General features: G+C 37.2%; 1 protein-coding gene across 1 annotated transcript; it reads left to right on the top strand.

Annotated features, from left to right (window-relative positions):
- The first annotated feature begins 3,896 nt into the window (after positions 1 to 3,896).
- On the top strand, positions 3,897 to 15,338 carry vamp2 (vesicle-associated membrane protein 2). The gene is made up of 5 exons (XM_041800541.1): positions 3,897 to 4,226; positions 9,257 to 9,359; positions 9,611 to 9,769; positions 10,179 to 10,230; positions 10,455 to 15,338. Coding segments are annotated over exons 1-5 (333 nt in total). The 5' UTR covers positions 3,897 to 4,224; the 3' UTR covers positions 10,472 to 15,338.
- The last annotated feature ends 6,319 nt before the right edge of the window (positions 15,339 to 21,657 follow it).

Consider the following 21,657-nt stretch of genomic DNA (forward strand, 5'->3'; position numbering starts at 1 on the left):
AAGTAAACTAATGTGGGCATCCAAAATAAAACTAGGATGTTTGGAAAAGCTGTGTTAAGAAGTCATTGCTCTGTTTCACAGCACTTGGGACATTGTTCAAATAAAATAAATATTTTCAAATCACTCTACAACATTTAAGACTCTGAGTTTGGATCAGAAGAAATGGCAGAGCAACAGGGCGTCATGTCAGCTTTAATTTTTCAGAAGAAGTCAGAGCGATGCTTTGATTAATTATAGATCAAGAGGTGCATGTCTGAGCCGTATAATACAAGTGGTGTACCCGTATCTCCCACACATTGTAATTCTTACCACATCCACAGTGAGGGAGAAATTGTTACAAGTTATACATGACAATTAATTTGTTTACATCTGGAGCTGTGAGCTCTGTCTTATGTCAAACTCACAAAGGTTTAATTCTGAAATTATTTTAAAAGGATGCTGCAGTATAATCAGTCATGTTCAGGCAATTATTCAAAAGGTTACAGATGCATAAATAAAATAAGCAACAAAATCCAGCAGCAAAGCAGAGCACTTTAAGTCGCAGATAGACAATGGTCATGTGACACGCCAGCCTTTGTCTCCAAAATGTCACGGAGGTCACAACCATTAGGGCGGCACACCAGGGGGCCATAACCTCCACAAATATTTGTCAGGGGTGTCAGTGATGAAACAGTGCTATGGCACCACCATGTGGAGTTTGAGAATATTAACCAAAGCATCACCAGCAAGGAACTGAAAGACTAAAGCTGGCTTTTACAAACACTGGACAGATAATACTTTGTTGGTTCTTTGGCAGTACTCACCCTACAGCTTGTGTACATGTGGGCATATGCAGTAATGCTGCGTGATTGTAAAGCTGATCAGAAGGTGGAGTTTTAAATGATGCAACATGATTTAAAGTAGTGGCAGTTTCAGTGGGTGACAAATACCCCATCATAGCAAAATTGCTGCACATATCAGAAGTCAAACATTTTTCCAGATTTCAGTCATTTTAATGTCTTTTCTCTTGTTTCTTTGAAGGTTTTCTAGCAACATTTCTCAAAGAAACTTCAAAAAAGAGAAAGAGGTATTATTTTAATGACTGAATAGATGTGTGGATCTGAAGTTTAGTCAGCTCATAAACTACTATACCACTTTAATCACTACAATAATCAGTGTAATTTGTTTTCCCTAAATAAGCAAGAAGACACTAGTTTAGAAAAATATGAGTCTTTTTGGTCTAACAAGAGTTTAAAATTGAAAGTGTATTTATAAACTTGAGAGATTTTAGTCTGTGTGATTAACCACCTTTGAGATTAATGTCTCAAAGACAGCCAATTGATGTGCTAACTGAGGTCATGTTTGCTTTAGCAGGTTCAGTATGTCACAGGATGTTTGAGTGATTGGATTTAACCTGAGTGGGGATTACACTACTCCAACATTATGTAATAAAGCATAACACCAACAGATTTATGAAGCATTTTCCATCACAGTCACTCTAGACAGGGATTCATAATTATGTTTTTTTGGCTGGCAATTTTCACCAATATCAGCAGTTTTCAATCAGGTCTATATATTGGCGTGAAACAGGGCAAATTAGAAATCTCACAAAGGCCTAGTCCTGCACTATAGGAGAGCTGACTCTTATTGTTTTGGTTCATAGTGCAAACATTATAATTACAAGGTTAATGCAACTTCTTGAAAATTTGTAATCTTTAATTTCTGCCTTTCTGCTCCTGGCTGTACATATAATACTGCCACCAATGAGGGTGCTTGGGGTAAAATGGATTTTTTCTTTTAAAGGTCTAATTGGGATATATTATTAACATCTACCGGTCTAATTCTAGACTGTGACGCTCACCTCTGGTGGTAATCATAGGAGCCAGTGGCATTTTGTGAGAAAAAAAGGGTGTCTGTTAAGGTCCCTTCTGTGGCCAAGCCTGCCCACAGAATTGGCTTGGCCCCTGAAAAACCAAGTGAATATGCCTGCCCCAGTTATGATCTATGGATAAGATCGATAAATGTGTTGGATCAGTAGGAGCGGTGCTGGCATCCTTTTTAACATTTACCTCATTTTGGAACTGAAAAGTGTGTAAAGCTTTATGTCTATGTTGAAAATATTTGTGCTAATTTTCAACCCCTTTTAACCATTTTTTAACCTTTTTAACCTTTTTTAACCAATTTAATCTGCCCATCTTTGCAACTTTTAACCCCTTTATACCATTTTCCTGCCTTATTTATTGCCTCTTTTAATCTTTTATTTTGCCAATTTCCACCTATGTTTTCCCCTTTTTCACCCATTGTTAGCAACTTGCAACACATTTTTCCACTTTGGACCCATTTTCCTACTTTTTTACCCCATATCACCACTTTTTAACAGTTTTTCACCTTTTTTGCCCATATTGCCACTTTTAATGTTTTTTTTTCCTGCCTATTTTTTTTTTTGCCTCTGCTTGGCCTTTTGTCTCCTTTAACCTCTTTCTGCCACTTTAAACCTTTTTGTTGCCAGTTTTCACCATTTTTTTCCCCTCTTTTAACCCATTTTGGCGCTTTCAAAATTATTTAATTATTTCCCATTCAAGTTGTCCCATTTCCGTCTGCTTTTTTTCTGTGTACATTATAGCTTAGCTATTTAGTCTGGCATTACTTTCCAAATGATTTAGTTTAACGCATCTATCCACATTGTAAGTATTAACCATAACAGGTAATTCCATTCTAAGAAAATAGGTTTACATTTTGAAAATGTTTATATTGTACTATAGCATAAATAAATAAAAACCCATTATTTGTTGCTTTGATATGTAGTGGGTATTATTTAGGTTTAAAATAAAATACAGATATCACAGCTTAACTTTACAATAGACCATGATTTTACTTTTCTCCATGGGGATCCCATTTGGCTGGGTCCCAGTTAGCCCTCCTCTGTATCCCCACTTGTCTGTGGCACTGTATAAACATGCAAAAATCCAAGATTGCAGAGTCCATGGAGGGGACCCTCCTCGTGTTTGAATAAAAGGCTTATTTCAAGTTAATTGAAAAATAACAATGTTATATATTTAGGTGATTAAATACTCATTTATATGGGCTTACATATAAAAAAATTAAGTTGTTTTTTGTTTGCCAAGTTTGTTGTGCTAAATGCTACTTAGTTAAATATTACATACTGCTCCTTTAAGCTATTACAATCATGCACATATATCATCTGTAACCATGTGTAAATACTTACAAGTGTCATGGCAGATGTCAAAAATTTTTGATTAGTCATCAGACACAATATTTTGAGAAAATGAATTGATTTCATAATTCTAATAGAAAAATGGGAGTGGGTATAGACATGCATTCAATCTAAACAAAATCTCTTATGTTAATTTTTAAATTATTGATTACAATTGATTATACTTTGCCTGGGAACCCCCCTCAGAGACCAGGAAACTCCCAGCTTGAGCACACGTTCCTTAAAAGACCCCATCCTCACATTAATTATGTAAGACCATCACAATTTGAGATACCTGAATGAATTTATTTTATTCTTATAATTAAAAGATGAACCTTTTCCTCTTTAGTAGGTTTGTTAATGGCATTCAGTCTACTCTCCTCTACATCCCTATACATATCTCCTATAAATGATAACCAAGCATCTACTGCGAAGCTCGCCACACCCCCTTTCGAGGAACGCCATTTTGTTGACACACAGACTTGCAATCAAAATAAGCTCCTTTTAAAGAAGCTTTAAGTCCTTTTGTGGTCCAGACATTGAATGTGTGTGAAGAATACATGCGTACAGCCCCAGTACCAGCACCTGCATATAAAACAGCGCTGTCCTGGCCATGAAAGCGCTGTGTTTGAAGTGTCCGGCCACCCATTTCAACATGAAACTCGCCTCATTGACGTCACAGAGCCATCTTTGTCCACCTAATCCAGGCGGCTGTTTATTACACCTTCATTACAGCACGGACCCTGACAGCGCCAGGCTCTAGTAATAGCCTGCAGGTGCCGCATCGCAGTAGAAATAGGAAGAAGGAAAGGTTTTCTGAAGCGAGGGGACATATCTCAGCGGCATATAGGAGCCAGAACATCCTCCTGGGCTGTAAGAGGCAGGGAAACGCCACAATAACCAACCAAAGGGTGCCAGAGGGTAGAGAGGAGCGACGAAGGCAATCCACATCCATCTGCCAGCCACTTAGCACGCGCTAACATTTCCAGTCCGGATTTCAGCACAGCTGTCTAGCCAATACAACCAGGAAAATGTAAGTACAACACCCTTTTAATGCTCTTTATTTCATCTAATGCCAATTTATAAATTAATTATAATTTCGTCCTCACGACTGATATTGGCAGGGTAGTGGAGGTTTACGCTGTCTGAATGGTTCCTGTGTATCTCTGCCGTTAAATACTGAGGTTATTTTCCTATGTCACATTCGTCTGTCATTGCGATATAATACCGTTTAAATTAATTGTTTAAGGCTTATTTCCACTGCTATTATGACTCAAGTGTAATTGTAGAGGCTAGCGCGTTGGCCTAACCTTGAAGCAGACGGTTGTAACAGGTTTAATCTCTTATTAAAGACATAATTAGCCGTATTTTTGACGGTTACGTGGTGTACGAGCTCAGTGTTTATCTCTAGTCTTATTATTTAGTCGTCGCGTGCTTTTCACCGGAGCCTGCACGCACACATTTTTTCCAGTTTGGACTGGTTTGATTTTGAAAAGGACGCCGTCTGTGTGATTACCCACAGGCTAATTAAACCACATGAAGAGAAATATAACGAAGAATAAATCCTACAATGTCCTTATTGAGCATTTGTAGGCCCTCGTTGTGGTGTCACTAAAACAGGTGATGATTAGGCTCATTTTGGAAAACAGCAAGGACATCATGTTAAACATTCACAGCGTCGACATTATTCGACGAATACTCCACAGACCGTCTTATATACGATGATATTATTAGCTCTGAAGTAGGCTTAGGCCTAGTTTACGTGATATTTGCAACCTACAGCGGGGGGTGGGGATAGCCTAGCCTCCTACTGTATGTCGTCGATTGTCGTGCGAGGGCGGACAGCTATATATCTCACCATATTTCAGGCTGTTTGCTTTGTCAGGGACAAATACACTCTGGAAACGTCCCCCTTCATGTCCCCTATTTGACCCTTTCTGTTTTCACCAGAACATTAAGTCATTATATTAAAAAAATGAGAGGCTAAGGAAAGATAGCCGTGTCAGTCTCCTCTGTCAGATTTGCAAAGCAAGCAGTTAAAACGTTCAAAGAAAATGGTGCCAACTCACGACACGCACGTAAAAATGGATTTTAACACTCCCTCTGTGGACAACAAGTCTCATTTGTGACTAAAATCATGGCTGTCATCATAATGAGCCTCCCCGCCCTCTATGTTGTAGGCTTTTCATTGTATTTACAGGCCCGTCGTGAAACGTGATGCTTTACAGGACATCGTGTAGGCCTGGCGTATGCGTGTGTCAGTGTGTGTAAATGATGAGAAATGAAAGAGGTGAGTGTTGTGGGTTAGGATCCAGCTCGGTAACATCAAACAGACTGGTTTAGTGAGGCTGGGATCAGACGGCTTCAGGTCTGAGCTGCTGTGGCGCTGTCCAGTGCTGAAATGTCGCTCTCCAGTGCTCAAAGTCAGACAGCGTGCTTATTCATGACAGGGGCCACCCCAAGCACAAGCCCTTTGTTATATTAGTATTATTTACCAGATGAGCATATATTTTAGATTTTACATATTGTTATAGCTTCAAGTTTATAGATTTGCCTTTAAAATTCATGTTTCTTGTATAAGAAGTTCTTAAATCTTGCACAGACCATCCAATGTCGCAGTAACCACAAGGCTAGACTTTTATATAAGCTCTGTCTTGAAAGAAGGTTGAATACGCAACTAATATTAACAAACAATACTGATGGTAGCAGAAGAAAGAAGAATGCAAAATCTAGCCGGTCTACAGAGTGAGATCAGTTGCATGTATCATTTTTAATGTCTATGAAATTTCTGTTTGTCTTTCCTGACAGGATGAAACTGATGCAAGTCAATGTTACTGTCTTCACACAAAAATCATCCAATTCTTTATATAAATGTGCTTTAAAGATTTGAGATAAATAAAACACCAGGCTACATCCTGTTGCACCAGTACCTGTTGACTGCATGACTTAAATCAAGGCGTTTATCACTAAACAGGAGAATGTCCTTGAATTTCAGTATGAGGAAGTATATGTCTTGGTAAATGTTCTTGCAAACATTGCCTTTTGTGTTAGATTGAAGTCAAACTGTAAGCTCCAGGTAGTAGTAAACCAGGCGTTTCCCATTACTGCATAGTGTGGTGCACATTTCATCTTTTAATTGTAAAGGAACATCCTAGATTTGGCATAGTATACCCCCTAAAAACTGAGTGTTTCTGTCTCTAAAAACTGGTATACTATGACCAAATGTAAGATGAATTTCAAGTAAACCATGGATTAAACTATGCACCAATCAGAGAGAGATGTCTCACCTTTTCCTTCCCTAAAACTGCTTTAGTATGACCAAATGTTAGACAACCATTTTCAAGTAAAACATGCAACAAACTATGCACAAATAAGAGACAAACATCCCACCTCTCCCACCTAGAACTGCGTTTTTGGGTGGAGTGTACCCTATGACCATATTTATGATGGTTGTTTGCAATCAAAAAGTGAGACTACACCAAACTATGCACATGTCAGATGTCCCACTTGCCCCACCTAAAACTGCACATTTAGGGAGGCATATAATGAGCAGATTTAAGGTGATCTTTTCAGACATATCAGAGACAAGATGTCCCACCATGTTGTGGAGCTTCCAGTTTGTCTTCTATTGAGCACAGTAGGCAATGTTCACAAGATGTGGAAGCTGGGGTGAAACTTGTCACAGATCTTTCTGGTCAGTGCCAATTCAGAGGTGATGATTGCGTGAACCCCTGCATAAATTAGTGTTCGTGGTGACACTCCATGCTGTCAAGTGAAAAGAAGGCAACAGTCATTACAGTTTAGTATAAGGAAGCAAATGTCTTCAGATTTTGTAGCCAAACTGACATTTAGCATAAATAATAAGTCTAGTCTGGTAATAGATCAATAAATTATTCTCTTAAGATGTATACATTAAAAGCACATCATGTTAAGTGGCTGTTACATGCATCACATGAAGCCTTTTTTTGTTCTCTAATGCCATTTTCCATCACGGCTGGCTGGCAGCTGTCAGAGACCACCAGCACCATCAGGCCAACTATTCAAAGGATTTGTTGTTGTTAGAGGATTAGTGGTGTGTGAGCGTGTAAAGGTGACCTTTATACACAGTTTTGCTTCACACAAGTAGTGGCACTCTTTCAACTAAGGTTTATTCATCACAAGATAATACGTCAGTAGCATCTTTCATTAAGCTTAGTAAGTTATTGATTAATCTGCATATAAAGCAACTGAACTACTCAGCTCCAATCATTTGAGTATTTTTAGCCTTCATGGTGTTTTTCACGTGATGTGTATCTGATGTACATTGCAGTGCAAAGTGTTCACTGATTAAGGCACATGTTTATGATGTTTATGATCTTAGTTTGTGTATGTTTTTTTTTAAAAAAGCCTAGTTTTTACCATTAAGAGGTGGCACTCTTTTTGTGCTTGCTTTATTCTTATCGTGCCTGCTGTCCATTTTTTATAGTGATGGTGGTTCTTTCAAATAAGACAACTGTCTTTCCCATGATTTAACATGGCAAACAAAACACCTTATATACATTCAGCAGTGGTAAGTTTTGTAGAAAAAGTTACTTAAAGATAGGGCATCAAGGAAAATGCAGTCTCATCAAGAGTTACAAAAAATAACTGGTGTTATTATTTATGAAATTTCCTCAGTAGTGAATGGGCATAGACTGATTTTTATTGATCTCTATCTCTCTTATCTTTATAAAAAGTTATTTTATGATGCATTACTATGTTTAAGAGGCAAACACTTACAAACAGGTGTTTCTCAGATGCACCATCCTTTATAAAAGCTGTCTGAGCTCAGTAGGAACATGCAGATATACTCGATGCTGAAACTGATGACTCTAGTGCATCTATGAATTCTGAAGTGCCTTTGCTCCGGCTCTTTTTTGTTGTTTTAATGAGTCTTTGATACTAATAGTTTGCCTGATACACTGCTGTTCTGCAGTTCTGTTTACCCTAAAGCTGCCACTTTAAGATTTTTGTCCATCAGGATATACTCAATCAGCAAAAGCAGCTTAAAAGAACATGGTTAGCCCACAATGATCACAAAAATGAATAAAAAGGAAACAGAAACAACTGATCTAGACAGGTTTTCAGATAAACAGAAAGAGTAGCAGTACAGTTAAGTGTTAACATGAAGACGAGACATTTATCATGAAGCTTTCACTTTTCGGTGCTACATGACACTGTCACTTAAACTGCCTGTCTCTCCCCGAGGTCATTATTGGTGCAGAGTGCCTCTAAAAGAATAAGTCTATGTAGGTCACAACACAACATGACATGGCAAATCTACATGACTTTTGCAAAGCCTGCAGTACTTGATTCTTTATTTGTGATGGGACTTAATTATCTGGACTCCCTGTGATAGCATATGGATTTGTTCCAGCCCTACAAATAAGATCTGATAATAACTGAATCTCATATGAATGTGCGCAGTTTTCCCTCTTGATACACAGAGTGCTGTCAATAGAGTCTCTAACACATTTGTTTTATCTTATAGCTCACAGCAATCCACAATGTCAATCTACTGCACAATCACTCACAGTCAAATATGCAAACTACTGAATTATAAACAACTAATTGTCATCCAAATTCAGTACTTTTAGATTAAATATCTTTGCTTAATTACCTTCTTAGTGATTGTAAGAATAACACAGCACATAAAGTTACATATTCAGGCCAGGGTACATATCACAGTGACCTTAAAGCATTCATGTATTTGAAATATTTGACCTCGGTGCACATTGCATCTGTGTTTGAGGGTCTTTTCTCACTAATGCATGTAAGACAAGCAGGATCAGACATAAAAATGTCATTTACTTTCCTGTATTCATTCGGAACAATACTTTTTTTGACCATGTACAAGTATGGAAGAGTATCAGTGTCTGTTATTCTCATCGTCATTGAGGGAGATGTTTCTCAAGCAAAAACGTGACCTTTTTTTCTTCATCTGTGAGCCCCTTGATGCATGTATGCAATATCAAAAATTGTCAGTAAATTTTAGTTTTTACTTTCAAAAAATCTTTACAATTACATTTCTGATTTTATCATTAGGTCTGCCCCAGCTGGAGCCCCTGCACCAGAGGGAGGGAGTCAACAACCTCCCAACCTCACCAGCAACCGTCGTCTGCAGCAGACACAGGCACAAGTGGATGAGGTGAGTTCACCACAGCCTCTCTGCAAACCCTGATGTTGGACTCACCTGCAGACAAACACATTTAGTGTGCTCATTGGTAACCAAATTGTTATTAGTCCAAATTTTAAGCAACAAAAAAATAAAAAGGATTCCTTTATATGGAAGCTTATAAGTCAACTTTGAGAGCAAGTCTAACAGCTCCATCCTGTGAGACAGTCACACTGACTCATCCTGTCTTGATACACTACATTGCTCTGTGTCTCTCTCCCCAGGTGGTGGATATCATGCGTGTAAACGTGGATAAGGTTCTGGAGCGTGATCAGAAGCTGTCAGAACTGGACGACAGGGCTGATGCCCTGCAGGCTGGAGCCTCTCAGTTTGAGACCAGCGCTGCAAAACTGAAGAATAAATACTGGTGGAAGAATGCCAAGGTGAGGACATGCACACGTGCTGAAGTCAAATACTTTGTAGAAAGATTTGTATAGAGATTGCAAGCAGTTTTATTTTCTGAAACAAATAGGACTGTGTCACTGATTATTTTTCTGAGAAATTCTTCTCACATTTTGTATGTAATGGATGGCAAACTGTGCAGCCATGGGGCTATTTATGCTTTGCAGCGATGTTTAAAAAGAGTTAGAGCACTGCGATTGGGGTCATTGAGGTTAATTTAACTGAGGATTATGTAACAGTTGACATAGTAATATGTAAGAACTGTTACAATGACCAAGGCAGTCCGAGTTTTGTGCTGTAGGGAAATTCTATTTATGCTGTATAAACTTTGTTTGACTTAAGAGAGCTATTTTTATCACTTTTCTAATAACTGTATATCTTTGACTCCAGATGATGATTATCCTGGGTGTGATATGTGTGATTGTTCTCATCGTCATTATTGGTAAGAATCCCTGTAATTGTTAAATAAATAGACATGTTTAATATTTCCTGTACATATAATGCTGTAATTTTTGTTAAACAGACAAAGAAAGATTAAAATTAAAACTGTATTCATTCCAACATATTAAGAAAGATGTTATCAAATCTCAGTTGTATCATTTTTTGTTGATGTCTACCTTTTGATTATGAAATGGACCTCATCACCCTCATGTCTTTCTTCCACAGTGTACTTCAGCACCTAAGAAGAGTCGCTCCTACCCCAGTCTAAGCCCAACTTCCTTGCTACAGAAAAAAACCCTCAAATTGATGACAAAATTAATCATGAGAAAGTAATTTGTTCTATATCTCTCCCTGATTAGCCTCGATATAACACCCCTAAACCCTTCAGGGCCCCATGGCTCCCCCACTTCCACCACCTGGCCTCTGGATCCCCCTGTCGATATGTGTCCTGTGAGTGTGTGGCTCCGTCTCCTTTCTGGGTCCTCTTGGCTTTTCTAACCTGCCATGACGAGAACCAAACACTTGTGACGATGCAACAACAGAAAAGGAAACAACGATTGGCGATAATTGTTACATAACTGATATATATAGTTCTTTGTAGAGTTTTATTCTGATATATATACTGTTTTGTAGGTGTGTGTGCGTGTGTGTATGCATTTTGTATTTTTTAATTTTTGTATTAATTTTACGTATGCTTCAGCGTTAAATACTGCCTATTAATCAAAGTGTGTATCTTGCATGTTATCATCATCTGTCTGTCCCTTGCTTACTCTATTTTTGGTGTATTTTTGCACATTGGAGTTGACTCCATTCAGTCAAGGAAATACCCAATGATAATCATCTCTGCCATTTCAGACAGCCCAAAATAAGCCTGAGAACTCAGACTTGGATTATGAAAAGACATCATCAAGTTACAAAAATTCAAGCAACTATATCAACAAAACTGCCCATTAAAGTACTTGTAACTTGAGCTCCAGATTTCTGTAACCTGATGGCATCAAATCCAAGTTTTGGTTTCATGTTTTGGCCTTCTGGGAGTCACAGATCAAACAAAAATAATGCATGAATCGTTGAACTAATCCCTAAAAATGATCATTCACAAACATTTCCATCTGACCCCCCCAATCATCTAAGTGTTATTTCTCTTCCTTCATCTCTCCTTCACTAACTTTCATCTGTCTTTAACTTCCAATCCCTCTTCTGTCTTTCAGCATGCTTGAACACCTCAATTTCTTCTGATAATTTCAATACTGCCATAGTACAGTTGGACCAATGTCTGTAGATGTTTCTTTTTTATTTCTATATTACGTAGTGTCTTATTTCGAAAACATTCCTTCATTGCAGTCTAGTGCAAATGGTCTTACCGTAGCACATGTAAGTGTAAGTATCTTTAAGAAGAAAAAATATACATCAATGAAACTTGTGTAGAAAACGTTGACTCATGCAAACCATAGGAAAAAATAGTTCTAGTAAATAGCTGTAAGGGTAAGTTTTGGATAGACAGGATTAAACTCAATCTGTCCAAATTGTTTTATTTTTTTAATATTAACAATGTTATCCTACACTTACAGTAAACAGATGTCATGTTCATCAAGCTGTGGATACAGGCTTGTAAAAATGAAGATTAAATGGGGCCGGTGCATATGCTGACAGTTGATTAGTTCTCATTGGCCCATGAACTACATGGACACGTAAAAGCCTTAGTCTCCAGTCACTTCTGTTAGTTACTACAGAACATTTCCAGTCAGAAACTCCCTAACACTTGAAGCTTGTGTCAGCGGAGTGGCTGACTGCTGGGAAAAAAAAGGAATCTGTTTTAAATGCACAAACAAACCTTGTTTTTGATGGCGCTGTATTGCGGGTCAATAGCCTGGCCTGAAGAAGATCCTCATGCAGCAAAACCTCTCCACATGAAGAGCACATAAAGAAAAAAAGAGACAAATTAGCCTTATTGCAAATCCCCAAACAGGGAGAGAGGCTAATGAACATGATTAATTCACAGTTGAGTTTGGGGTAGGTTCAGATATTTAGCATGAAATCATAAAATAATTTATTCAGTAGCACTCTGAAGACGAGTGTTTTGCTAGCGCAGTGGTTCTGTCTCAGTGTTTCTCCCTATAGTTAAGGCCTTTTTTCTTTTTTAAATATAATAGATTATATTTTTTATTATAGTATATTTTTGTGTGAATCGGACAGGTAAAGAGGAGGTGTGCGATCAGTACGATGAACCTCTTTACCTCTGTCTGCTGTGTTTTTTGTAATCCAGCTCTGTGCGTTATACACTGCCAAGCAACAAGGGAGAGGCTTCGGTCCTTATTGTTACTGTTTCTTTCATCGGTGCGCTCGCTGGTCTGGTCTTTCTGGCATCTACTCCTGTGTATTTTACCTTTTGTGGCTACATTATGAGCAGGAGATGCCCTTGCTTTCTAATGCTCTGAATAGTTAAGGCCTTGTGCGCATGAATTTAACATAAAACCTCAAATTCTTAAAACTAAATGGTATTTCAAGGGGAATTTTATTCCTGATTTTCTGGATTTTAGCCAGTAAATCTGAGCCCTCAATTCTTTAGGGTTCGGTAATTCAAACAAACATGGCTCTATGGAGATCATTTGAGGGCCTGCCTGTATAGATGTGTAACAGAAAGTATCTTGCTTGCAAATGCCATTATTCACAGTCTTTAAATGTAAAAAATGTCTTTCAGACCTGAGAGTAGCCTACAGTTACTAGGAAGATATAAAGAGCTGAAACCACCTTCAATGTTACAGAGTGTGTAAAGCCTTCGTAGCCTTGTCTCTTTCCAACATGACTTTTTATCTTCCCCACCAGCTGAGACGACCAGCCTGCCCCCCTTTGCTAAACTTGCTGAATCTGAATCCTACGGTGCATAACTGTGTGTTCAAGTGCATCAATGTGTGTGCATGCATGTGTTAGAATAGCTCTGTCTCGGGGAATATCCCCAGTTTATCCCGACAGATTAGGCCGCTTAAATCTCCGAGTGAGTGAGGGCACGTTGTTTCCTTGACCACTGAAGTACACAAGCAGAGAGGCTACAGATCTGCCGGCTAGTTCTATAAAGAAGGACCCAAAACTTTAGAGACCCACTCTTCCCACGTCTCCCTTCAAATAGAAACAATTTAATTGCAAAGATTACCAAAGACCAGATTCCCACGCTTATGCTGCCAATTGCCATCAAAAACAAGAGGAGAGAAACAGGTTGTCCAAACTGTTTAAAATAGCTCATACCCACAATAACAGGACCTTTGTGTCAGTTTGGCTTTAGTGTGTGCCATTCTAACATGTGCAAATTAGACCAAAACGTAAGGATTGCATGCTCCAAATCTCAAATAGTCTCCCCCGTTGTCATGTGTTTCCAGGTTTGAAGAGCTTCTTTAATCAGTAAAAGTTTTCAGACACATGATCCTGTAACTAATAATAGCACAACTCTTCTTTTTCTGTGTCTCCATAGAGCTGCCAAGTTCTTGAATTTAAAGACATAAAATAGGTATAGTTACCAAACATAAACCAAGAACAACTGTATAAAAACCTGCATTGTTTGGTGTTATATTATGGGGGTGTTTTGGGGTTAGGGGTTCCTATATCCTCAGGTTTAAGGCATTGGCATTTTACCAAAAGATAGATGAGGACATTAAAAAAGTTTAAAAAAAAATGATGGAAATAGAAAATTATTCTAGGGTTACAAAAGTGGTCCTTTTAGCCATCCTGCAGGAGTAAACCACACAGTGGACTTTAGTGAAATAACACTACTGATTGGGGTAGGACTTCTGTGTTATAAAGGCATAAATCCAACTGTTTTGAGTGCTCAACCAATCTGATCACATTTTTGAAAATTAAGTGAGTGCTCTCTCTTTCTGTTGCTTTATTGTCTGTATGAAATGAAGTGCGCATTTATTTTAACATCATGGCACTTTTTCTGTTGTGATTTGTTCTTTTTTTTCAGTGGGATGGGAACATGATTCAGAGGAGAATATTGTCTTATGTCAACCTTGAGAGTTGTTCACAGATCTCAGTTTAACGCTGCATTCGAGTTCATTTGGGGACGATTAAAAAGAGTACAAGTTGACAATGTGAGTGCTGTTCCAAGTTTGAATTGTAAACCTGTAATCAAAACTTGGATGAAAAGAGCAGAAAGATAGAAAAACAGATAAAAGTTGATGTAAGGGTAATGTAATATGTACAGAGTTTTCAGCTTTTATTGTCACCCTGAAATGGGCTGAATGCAGCAAAAGGAGGGAACCTTTTGAGTCTCTGGACATTCACTGGATGGTCATAAATGCACAATATTTTGCTCTATGTATATTTTATTTTCTAACCAAATATTGTGTTTTTATTTTGCATTGATTTAGTAATAACTCCAGATGTCACTGAATTGTCTGTGTGTAAGCACTGATGGGAAAAAGGTAAAGAAAAGGGGAAATTAATGGGAGAAAATGAGAATTTTTACCTTCAGTTGTCCAGAATGCTTAGAATGATTATACAGTTTACATCAGATCGCTGTTTGTATCTACCAGATCTATTTTTTTGTTTAAATCTGTTTATTTTTGAGGAAAGATTTTAATTTCTCTTTGGGGCAAGGGTTTCTTGGATGAAGGCCCACATTGCCCCTGGTCGTCTGGCCTTTCAGGAGGGACAGGGCTGGAGGATCATAGGCAATGTGCTCAGTTTTATTTACTCCTTTTCTTTCCTGTTGCTTTTATTTTGATAGTTTTATTGTGCTGTCATTTGGTATGGGATAAGAAACTAAGCAAGGTTGACTCAACGTAATGGAGAGGAGACTGAATGAAAAACTAAAGTACATAAAATAATTGTAGTGTAAATCTATCAATGTCTTATTATATTGATGAACATCATGAAATATATGTATATTGGAAAAACAGTACCTGTGACAACTTGTACTTTTGTGTGTGCTTCATGTGCTTTGTGGGTGTGCAACAATGGGCAGATGCAATTTTGACTGCAACTTTGGGACCTTATCTGACCTGTATGAAAACATATAAATTTATTATCAATATAAAGATAGCGCTCTTTATTTAACTGATCCTAATGGCATGCAAGTGTGTTTCAAAAATACATGGAGAACTGGAGCCATAAAAGTGCATATTTCTGCATTTTTCTCTTCTCAGTCGTGTTTCTACATTAGCTGACCTCCACCTGCCTTACACTGACACACTGACTGAAACACACACGCCACTAAGGTCAACATACATGTGACCAGTACTCTCTAACTGCTGTCATAATCCCCGCTCTGTCAAGTATGAAGATCATGAGATCACAATGGACTACTGCGTCACCTTATCATTTCAATCTTTAGGCCAAAACAATCTTATTTTCTATTTAATGTTGTATTTCAGAGAAACATTTTGAGACTTACATTTTAAAAAATATTTTAAAAAATGCAGGAGCACTTATCAAAGGAACACCTCTTAACCCTGAGAAATGTGATCGCTCAGTATCTTGGTCAATTCTATCACTGATCTATGTCTATAGATGGTAAAAGCATTTGACTCCTAAAGCAGTAAAAATGTAAAGGAAATATAAGTAGATCTATAGCCTATGTTGTGTTAAAAGGTTGCAATCAAGGCTCTTATTTTGAATAACATGATTCAGATCCAGTACATCCTAGATCCTAGAGGCAATTTTAGACCCCTTACAATGTCTATAAAAGTATTCACTCCCTTGGATGATTCACCCCTTTACTAATTTTATAAATCAATCAAGGTCAATATAATTTGGCCTTTATAATAATAAAAATATATATATAAAACACTTTAATGTCAAAATGAAAACAGATTTCTACAAAGTAATTTAAGCTAAACAAAAGTAAGTAATGTAAAATAAGTGACAGCCCAAATATTCACCCCCTTCTGGTCAGTTAGTCGATGCACCTTTGGCTGCAATCACAGCACTGAGTCTGTGTGGATAGGTCTCATTTTGTAAAAAACTTGCTTTCACGCTGACATAAAAAAATGTCAGAGAGGCAAAATTAAATAGACCACGACTGATTTACAAAATTGATTAAAGGGTAAAACTTTCAAGGTGATGAATACTTTTTATAGGTGTGCTTAAGCAGCTCTTTATTCAGCACCCCTAAAATAACAGTGACAGTCACATATACCCCACCAGATTTTTTCTTTTTTACATTTGACAGAAACTTTGCAAACATTTTACTTTATACATCATTTTGAATATCATGTAGAACTAACAGATGTGAGCTTCAATCCATTAAAACATGTAAAAATGTTAGACTGTAAGTTCAACTTAAGCAAGGGCTGAAGAGATTGACCTTTCCTCCTTCAGGTTGTTCTGCCTTCTTGCTCACTTGCTAACTACTCCTTATGATGCAGCATCCTTTTAAAAATTAACCCTGCAGCGCAAGTGTGTAAAATTACTTGTTTAGGCTGTTTTCTTGCAATACCTTTGAAAAAGCAAGATACCTCAAAGTACAAAAATTTAAAAGTGGCTACTCAAACATGAAATGTTGTAGTGTGGACCAAAATACAACTCTGACTACCATAAAACGAGTATTATTTAACAGAATAGCAAAAAGAGAATAGAAACTTAGATTCTAATGCAGGTAATTTTTGAGAGTAAAGAGAGTAGTACAGAGGTAATAGTCACTGTGACTGTAACAGAATGATGGCAAGATGCTTAATGCACCCACTATACTGTAAATAAACAGATTTTTCTTGCCACTGAATCTGAGTCTCTTCACAATTTGCTTGATAATACAAAATGCAGGCTATTATTTGTGAGATAATAAAAAACCCAATTCCCCCTAAAAATCTGGGGCTCTGTGTAAAATATAAATAAATAAAAACAGAAAGCAATGATTTGCAAATCTCATAAACCCATATTTATCCACGATAGCTCATATCAGATGCCAAAACTGATACAATCTACCATTTAATGAAAAATATTAGCTCATTTTGAATTTGATGGCAGCAACACAATTAAATTAAGTAGTACTAAAGAAAAACAGCTGGAGGAGTATTTTGTAACTAATTAGATTAATTGGCAACAGGTCGGTTATATAACTGGGTATTAAAAGATCATTTTAGAGGAGCAGAGTCTCTGAGAAGTAAGAAGTTCAGCAACTGGACTCCTCACTTCCCAGACATTTGTATTTGTACATTTGTACAATGTATTACAATTTTTCATGTTTTTTCATGGTAAAATGTCTCAGTTTCAACACCTGGTATTATTTATATTCTATTGTGAGTGAAATGTGGGTTTGAGATTTGTAAATAATCACATTCTGTTTATATTGACAATTTACACAGTGTCCCAACTCTTTTGGAAAAGAGGTATTTTTTATTTTTAGCTAAGCACCCATCCTCCTAAAAAGGTCTCATCATGAAACCCCTCTGATATAACCTTGAATTGACTTCAAACCTGAAAACTACCGTGATTTGCACTTTTACTTCAAGTTTCAAATATCTTCATGTTTTAACTTGTCATGTATTGCTAGTCATAGCAAACTGGGCAAAAGCTACATAAGCTACTAAAGAAAGGGTTCGTTTGGTGCCTTTTTTTTTTTTTGGCTTGGTGGAAATGATATCTGACATTTGTATCGTTTTCTCTCCGCATTTTCCCTTTCAAGCTTAATTTACTCTAAATATCTACTAATTAATACTCTGACCGACAAGCAAAACCAGCTAAATCCGTTTTAGCCTTAACCTAATAAGCTAATACCTCTACGTGTCTAGAAGACTAGTCAGTTGAAATATGGGAATATTTCTAGGGGAAGTGAGGCATAACCACTGAAATTATTAAATAACACGAAGACAGAGCACAGTGAAGTGTAATGAACCCACCTCTCGCTCATAAACAGCAGTTTAACAGCCGAGCTGTACTTCCGGGTTCTCACCACCCGGTGTCACCAACAGTGAGCGCAGGATGTGAACCCACCGACAAAAAGCCATCTGTCAGTGTTTGAGGCCAGGATTTAAGCTTATTCATAGTACGATGAACACCTTAATAAAAACACTAAAGCATTCGTTTTTTTCTTTGCTCTTTGCTCTCGTCTCTAATAACATTTCTGTAGCAGCATACGGGGCGTTATCTTGGCTGTAAAGAGAAAGAAGCACAGAGCAGGATGAAAATGCCAGCCGTGAATCTTTACCTCTTCATTCAACCTCCTGGGACCCATGCTTTTGTTTAGAATGCATTTTTTAGTTTCTCCCATTTATTTGGAACAAGTGGGACCTGATAAAACCTAAGCCCTGTCCTTGAACAGGAAGTAGTTTTTTTCCCCAAAAGTGATGTCTGCATATGAGAACAATAGACCTGTCTTACTGCAAAATACAAAACAATATCATTTCCTTACTCTAAGGAAGACGTTTTGACGAAGAATATGTTTATTTTTGAGGCAGAATTGTCTTTGATGTTACAAGAGATTTCCAACAAATAAAAAAAAACATTAAGTTCCCTTTAATTTCTCAGACATTACCAAAATTTCTGTGGAAATTTTTAATAAATTAAAAAAAAATCCAGTTGAAAAAAAAATTCAAACATTAAACTTTCCTCAAATGATTCAGTGAAACTCTCTGTAAAAAGAATAAATTCTGTGAAAATTCCTAAAGGTTTTAATCAAATTCCCCCAAATTAACAAATCCAAATTATGGAAAATTTCCAAATAAATTCCTTCCAAAATCCAAACAAATTCCTTATAATGTACATGAAAGTTGAGGAAAGAATTTAAAGGGAATTCCTTCCAAATTCACCAATGAAATCACCCCCAAAACTAAAATGTTGCCATAGGCTTGTGTGTTGGGGTGTGCGTGTGTGCGGGGGTGGGGTGTCAATCAGCAGAAAATTGTATGAATAGTGAAATATATGTGAGAGATATATGAATATAACAATTAATCCCGTAAAATGTCCATGAAAATGTAGGAAAGATTTTAAGGGAAACCCCCCCCCCCCCACCCACACACACACACACACACACACACATACACACACACACAAATACAAATAAATTGCTAAAATTCCCGTGAAAGTAACTAAAAATTTCAAAGCAGGTACTTCAATTCAAGCACACCAAAATGTGAAAAAAAAAAAAAAAGATGCAAACTTATCTTGAAAGTTCCTGAAAATTTAAAGTGAATTCTCTCAGCACTCTAAGAATATTACTTACATTTCTATGGAAATGTACATCCAGGTCTCAGGAGGTTTAATGCACCATATCTATTCAGATAGTGGCTAAGTTTAGATGTATTGTGGCCTACAATACTACAGTGAACACAGAGAATGGAACAAACTTAGTGTTAATAATCATCTTATATAACATTTTGTCATAAGTTTGCATTACCAAAATGATATCACTGTAACAACACTCCCTTTTCCATGACCTCATATTTTTGTCCAATTAGTCATCCGTATTCAAACAAGTCATGCATGACTGTGAGAATGTCTCAGATTTCTGCTTTGCTCTTCATTTTTGCACATGCACATCATATTTGTGTCTGCTGCTCAGTAAGTCTATCCACTGGGAGAGGGCTTGATATTCCTAGGTATGCTTTTGTCGTTTCCAGCACTGGACAACTCACAACAAATGATGTGTCTCTTGAGCTGCTGCCATGGGAAGTAGGGGCAGGATCGCAGCACTAATATTAGTGCTGCATGCTTAATTTGAGCTTTTGTTAGAAAAACAAGCCCATCCATGGTGTCTTTTATTGGATTATTTTAAAAATATTCAGTGAAACATCCTGTTATTGCACTAATATATTTTACTATCTTTTAAACACAATATCAGATTCTGGAGTTTACCCAGTTAAATGTGTCCTTTTTGTCTTCCCTCTTTAGAGTTTGAGAAACACACGAGCTCCTTGAGATGACTCAGCTGTTGTAAAAAACTGATGACAAATGTTGATATTTCTTTCTCTCAGTCTGGAGTCTTCCAGTGCCTGGCTCCATCTGTAATTCCTTGTAGGGTTTCTCTAATTAAAAGCAAGACACAAAATCTTCTTGTCAAATCTTTATATCTGTGTTCTGATTCAATTTATTGCTGAGGTCATTTCATCATACTGCACTGTGTTATTGGAAGATGGATCTGTTTTAAACTGCAGAAAAGGGAATTACAGAGTTATATTTGTTATGAAATCATCAGTTTCAGCTATCAACTTCTGAGATAAACACATTTTTAAAATACAAAATTTATCACTGTCAGTCACAACAGAAGAAAAACACATTGTGAGAAATCTCTTGTCCAGTGCTGTTTGAAGAAAAGAAATGCTGCTAAAGTGCCCTCTGCAGATGTCCCTATGGCAGAAAAACATGATAAAGTGCCTTCGTAAGTTTAAGTTTTCTTTTTACAAAGTCTCCTCTCCAGGTTCATTAGTATTTGCCAAAGTGGTCTCTGTAGTGCCCTCAGGGTGGACCAAATTTGACAGAGTCCTTTTTAGTGACCTTTAAGGAGATGAAATTTGACAATGTCCTTATTAAGTTCTCATATGACAAGACTTGACAAAGGGCCTTTTTTGGTTCCCACTGAGTGGACCAAATTTGACAGACAAAATTTGATTAAGTGCCATTTATAGTGCCCTCTGAACAGACAAAGTTTGACAAAGGGCCTTTTATAGTGCCCTCTGAGTGGAGACAATTAGACTAAGTGCTCTCTGTAGTGCCCTTTAGGTAAACAAAATTTGACAAAGGGCCTTTTATAGTGCCCTCAGAAGGACCAAATTTGATGAATTACCCTCTATAGTTCCTACTGAGCGGACCAAATTTGACCAATTGCCCTCTTTAGTGCCCTCAAAGTAGAGAATATTTTACTAAGTGCCCTTTTAAGTGTTACCAAAATCGGCAATATTTGACAAACTGCCCTTCTGCCTTTAAGTAGACAAAATTTGCCACCTATTTGGTGCCCTCTTTTGTGCCTTTAAATAGACAAAGCATGACAAAGTTCCCTCTATAATGCCCTCTAAATTGAAAAAAAAAGTGAAAATGTGTGGTTTTGTTTTTACAAAATTTGATAGGTGCAATCATAATAAAAACATTTAATCATAGCTAGCATTTTTACTAGTGCTGTCAAATGATTAAAATTTTTGATCAGATTAATCACAGGGCTGCTGCGGATTAATTTCAATTAATCATTCATTTTAAATCTATATTAATTGTGTTTCATTCTGCATAAGCAAACAGACTCAAGAAAGAGGGGAATGTATATGCCAGGGCTATCCAATTACAAATTCAACTGGGCCAAATTTTTAAATCAAGAAATGAAGCCGGGCCAGACATGTTTGGCACCCAATAAGCAGCTGGTAATTTCAAATTTCGAAACAATACAGATTAATTTGATGAAAAATGTTCACTTTTATTCATAGTCTCCCTTTTAAATTTAGCATTATGACAAAAGCACATCAAAAAGTGCATAAAAACACAAAAACAGAGCTGTATTTATGCTAGCAGA

The sequence above is a fragment of the Cheilinus undulatus genome, linkage group 12 (genome assembly GCF_018320785.1).
Source record: "Cheilinus undulatus linkage group 12, ASM1832078v1, whole genome shotgun sequence".
Classification (NCBI taxonomy): Eukaryota; Metazoa; Chordata; class Actinopteri; order Labriformes; family Labridae; genus Cheilinus; species Cheilinus undulatus.

Bases quoted from the DNA above. Each gene is read 5' to 3' on its own strand.
- vamp2 (XM_041800541.1), top strand. The intron at 9,360-9,610 runs GTGAGTTCACCA...CTCTCTCCCCAG, and splicing joins CACAGGCACAAGTGGATGAG to GTGGTGGATATCATGCGTGT. The intron at 9,770-10,178 runs GTGAGGACATGC...CTTTGACTCCAG, and splicing joins ACTGGTGGAAGAATGCCAAG to ATGATGATTATCCTGGGTGT.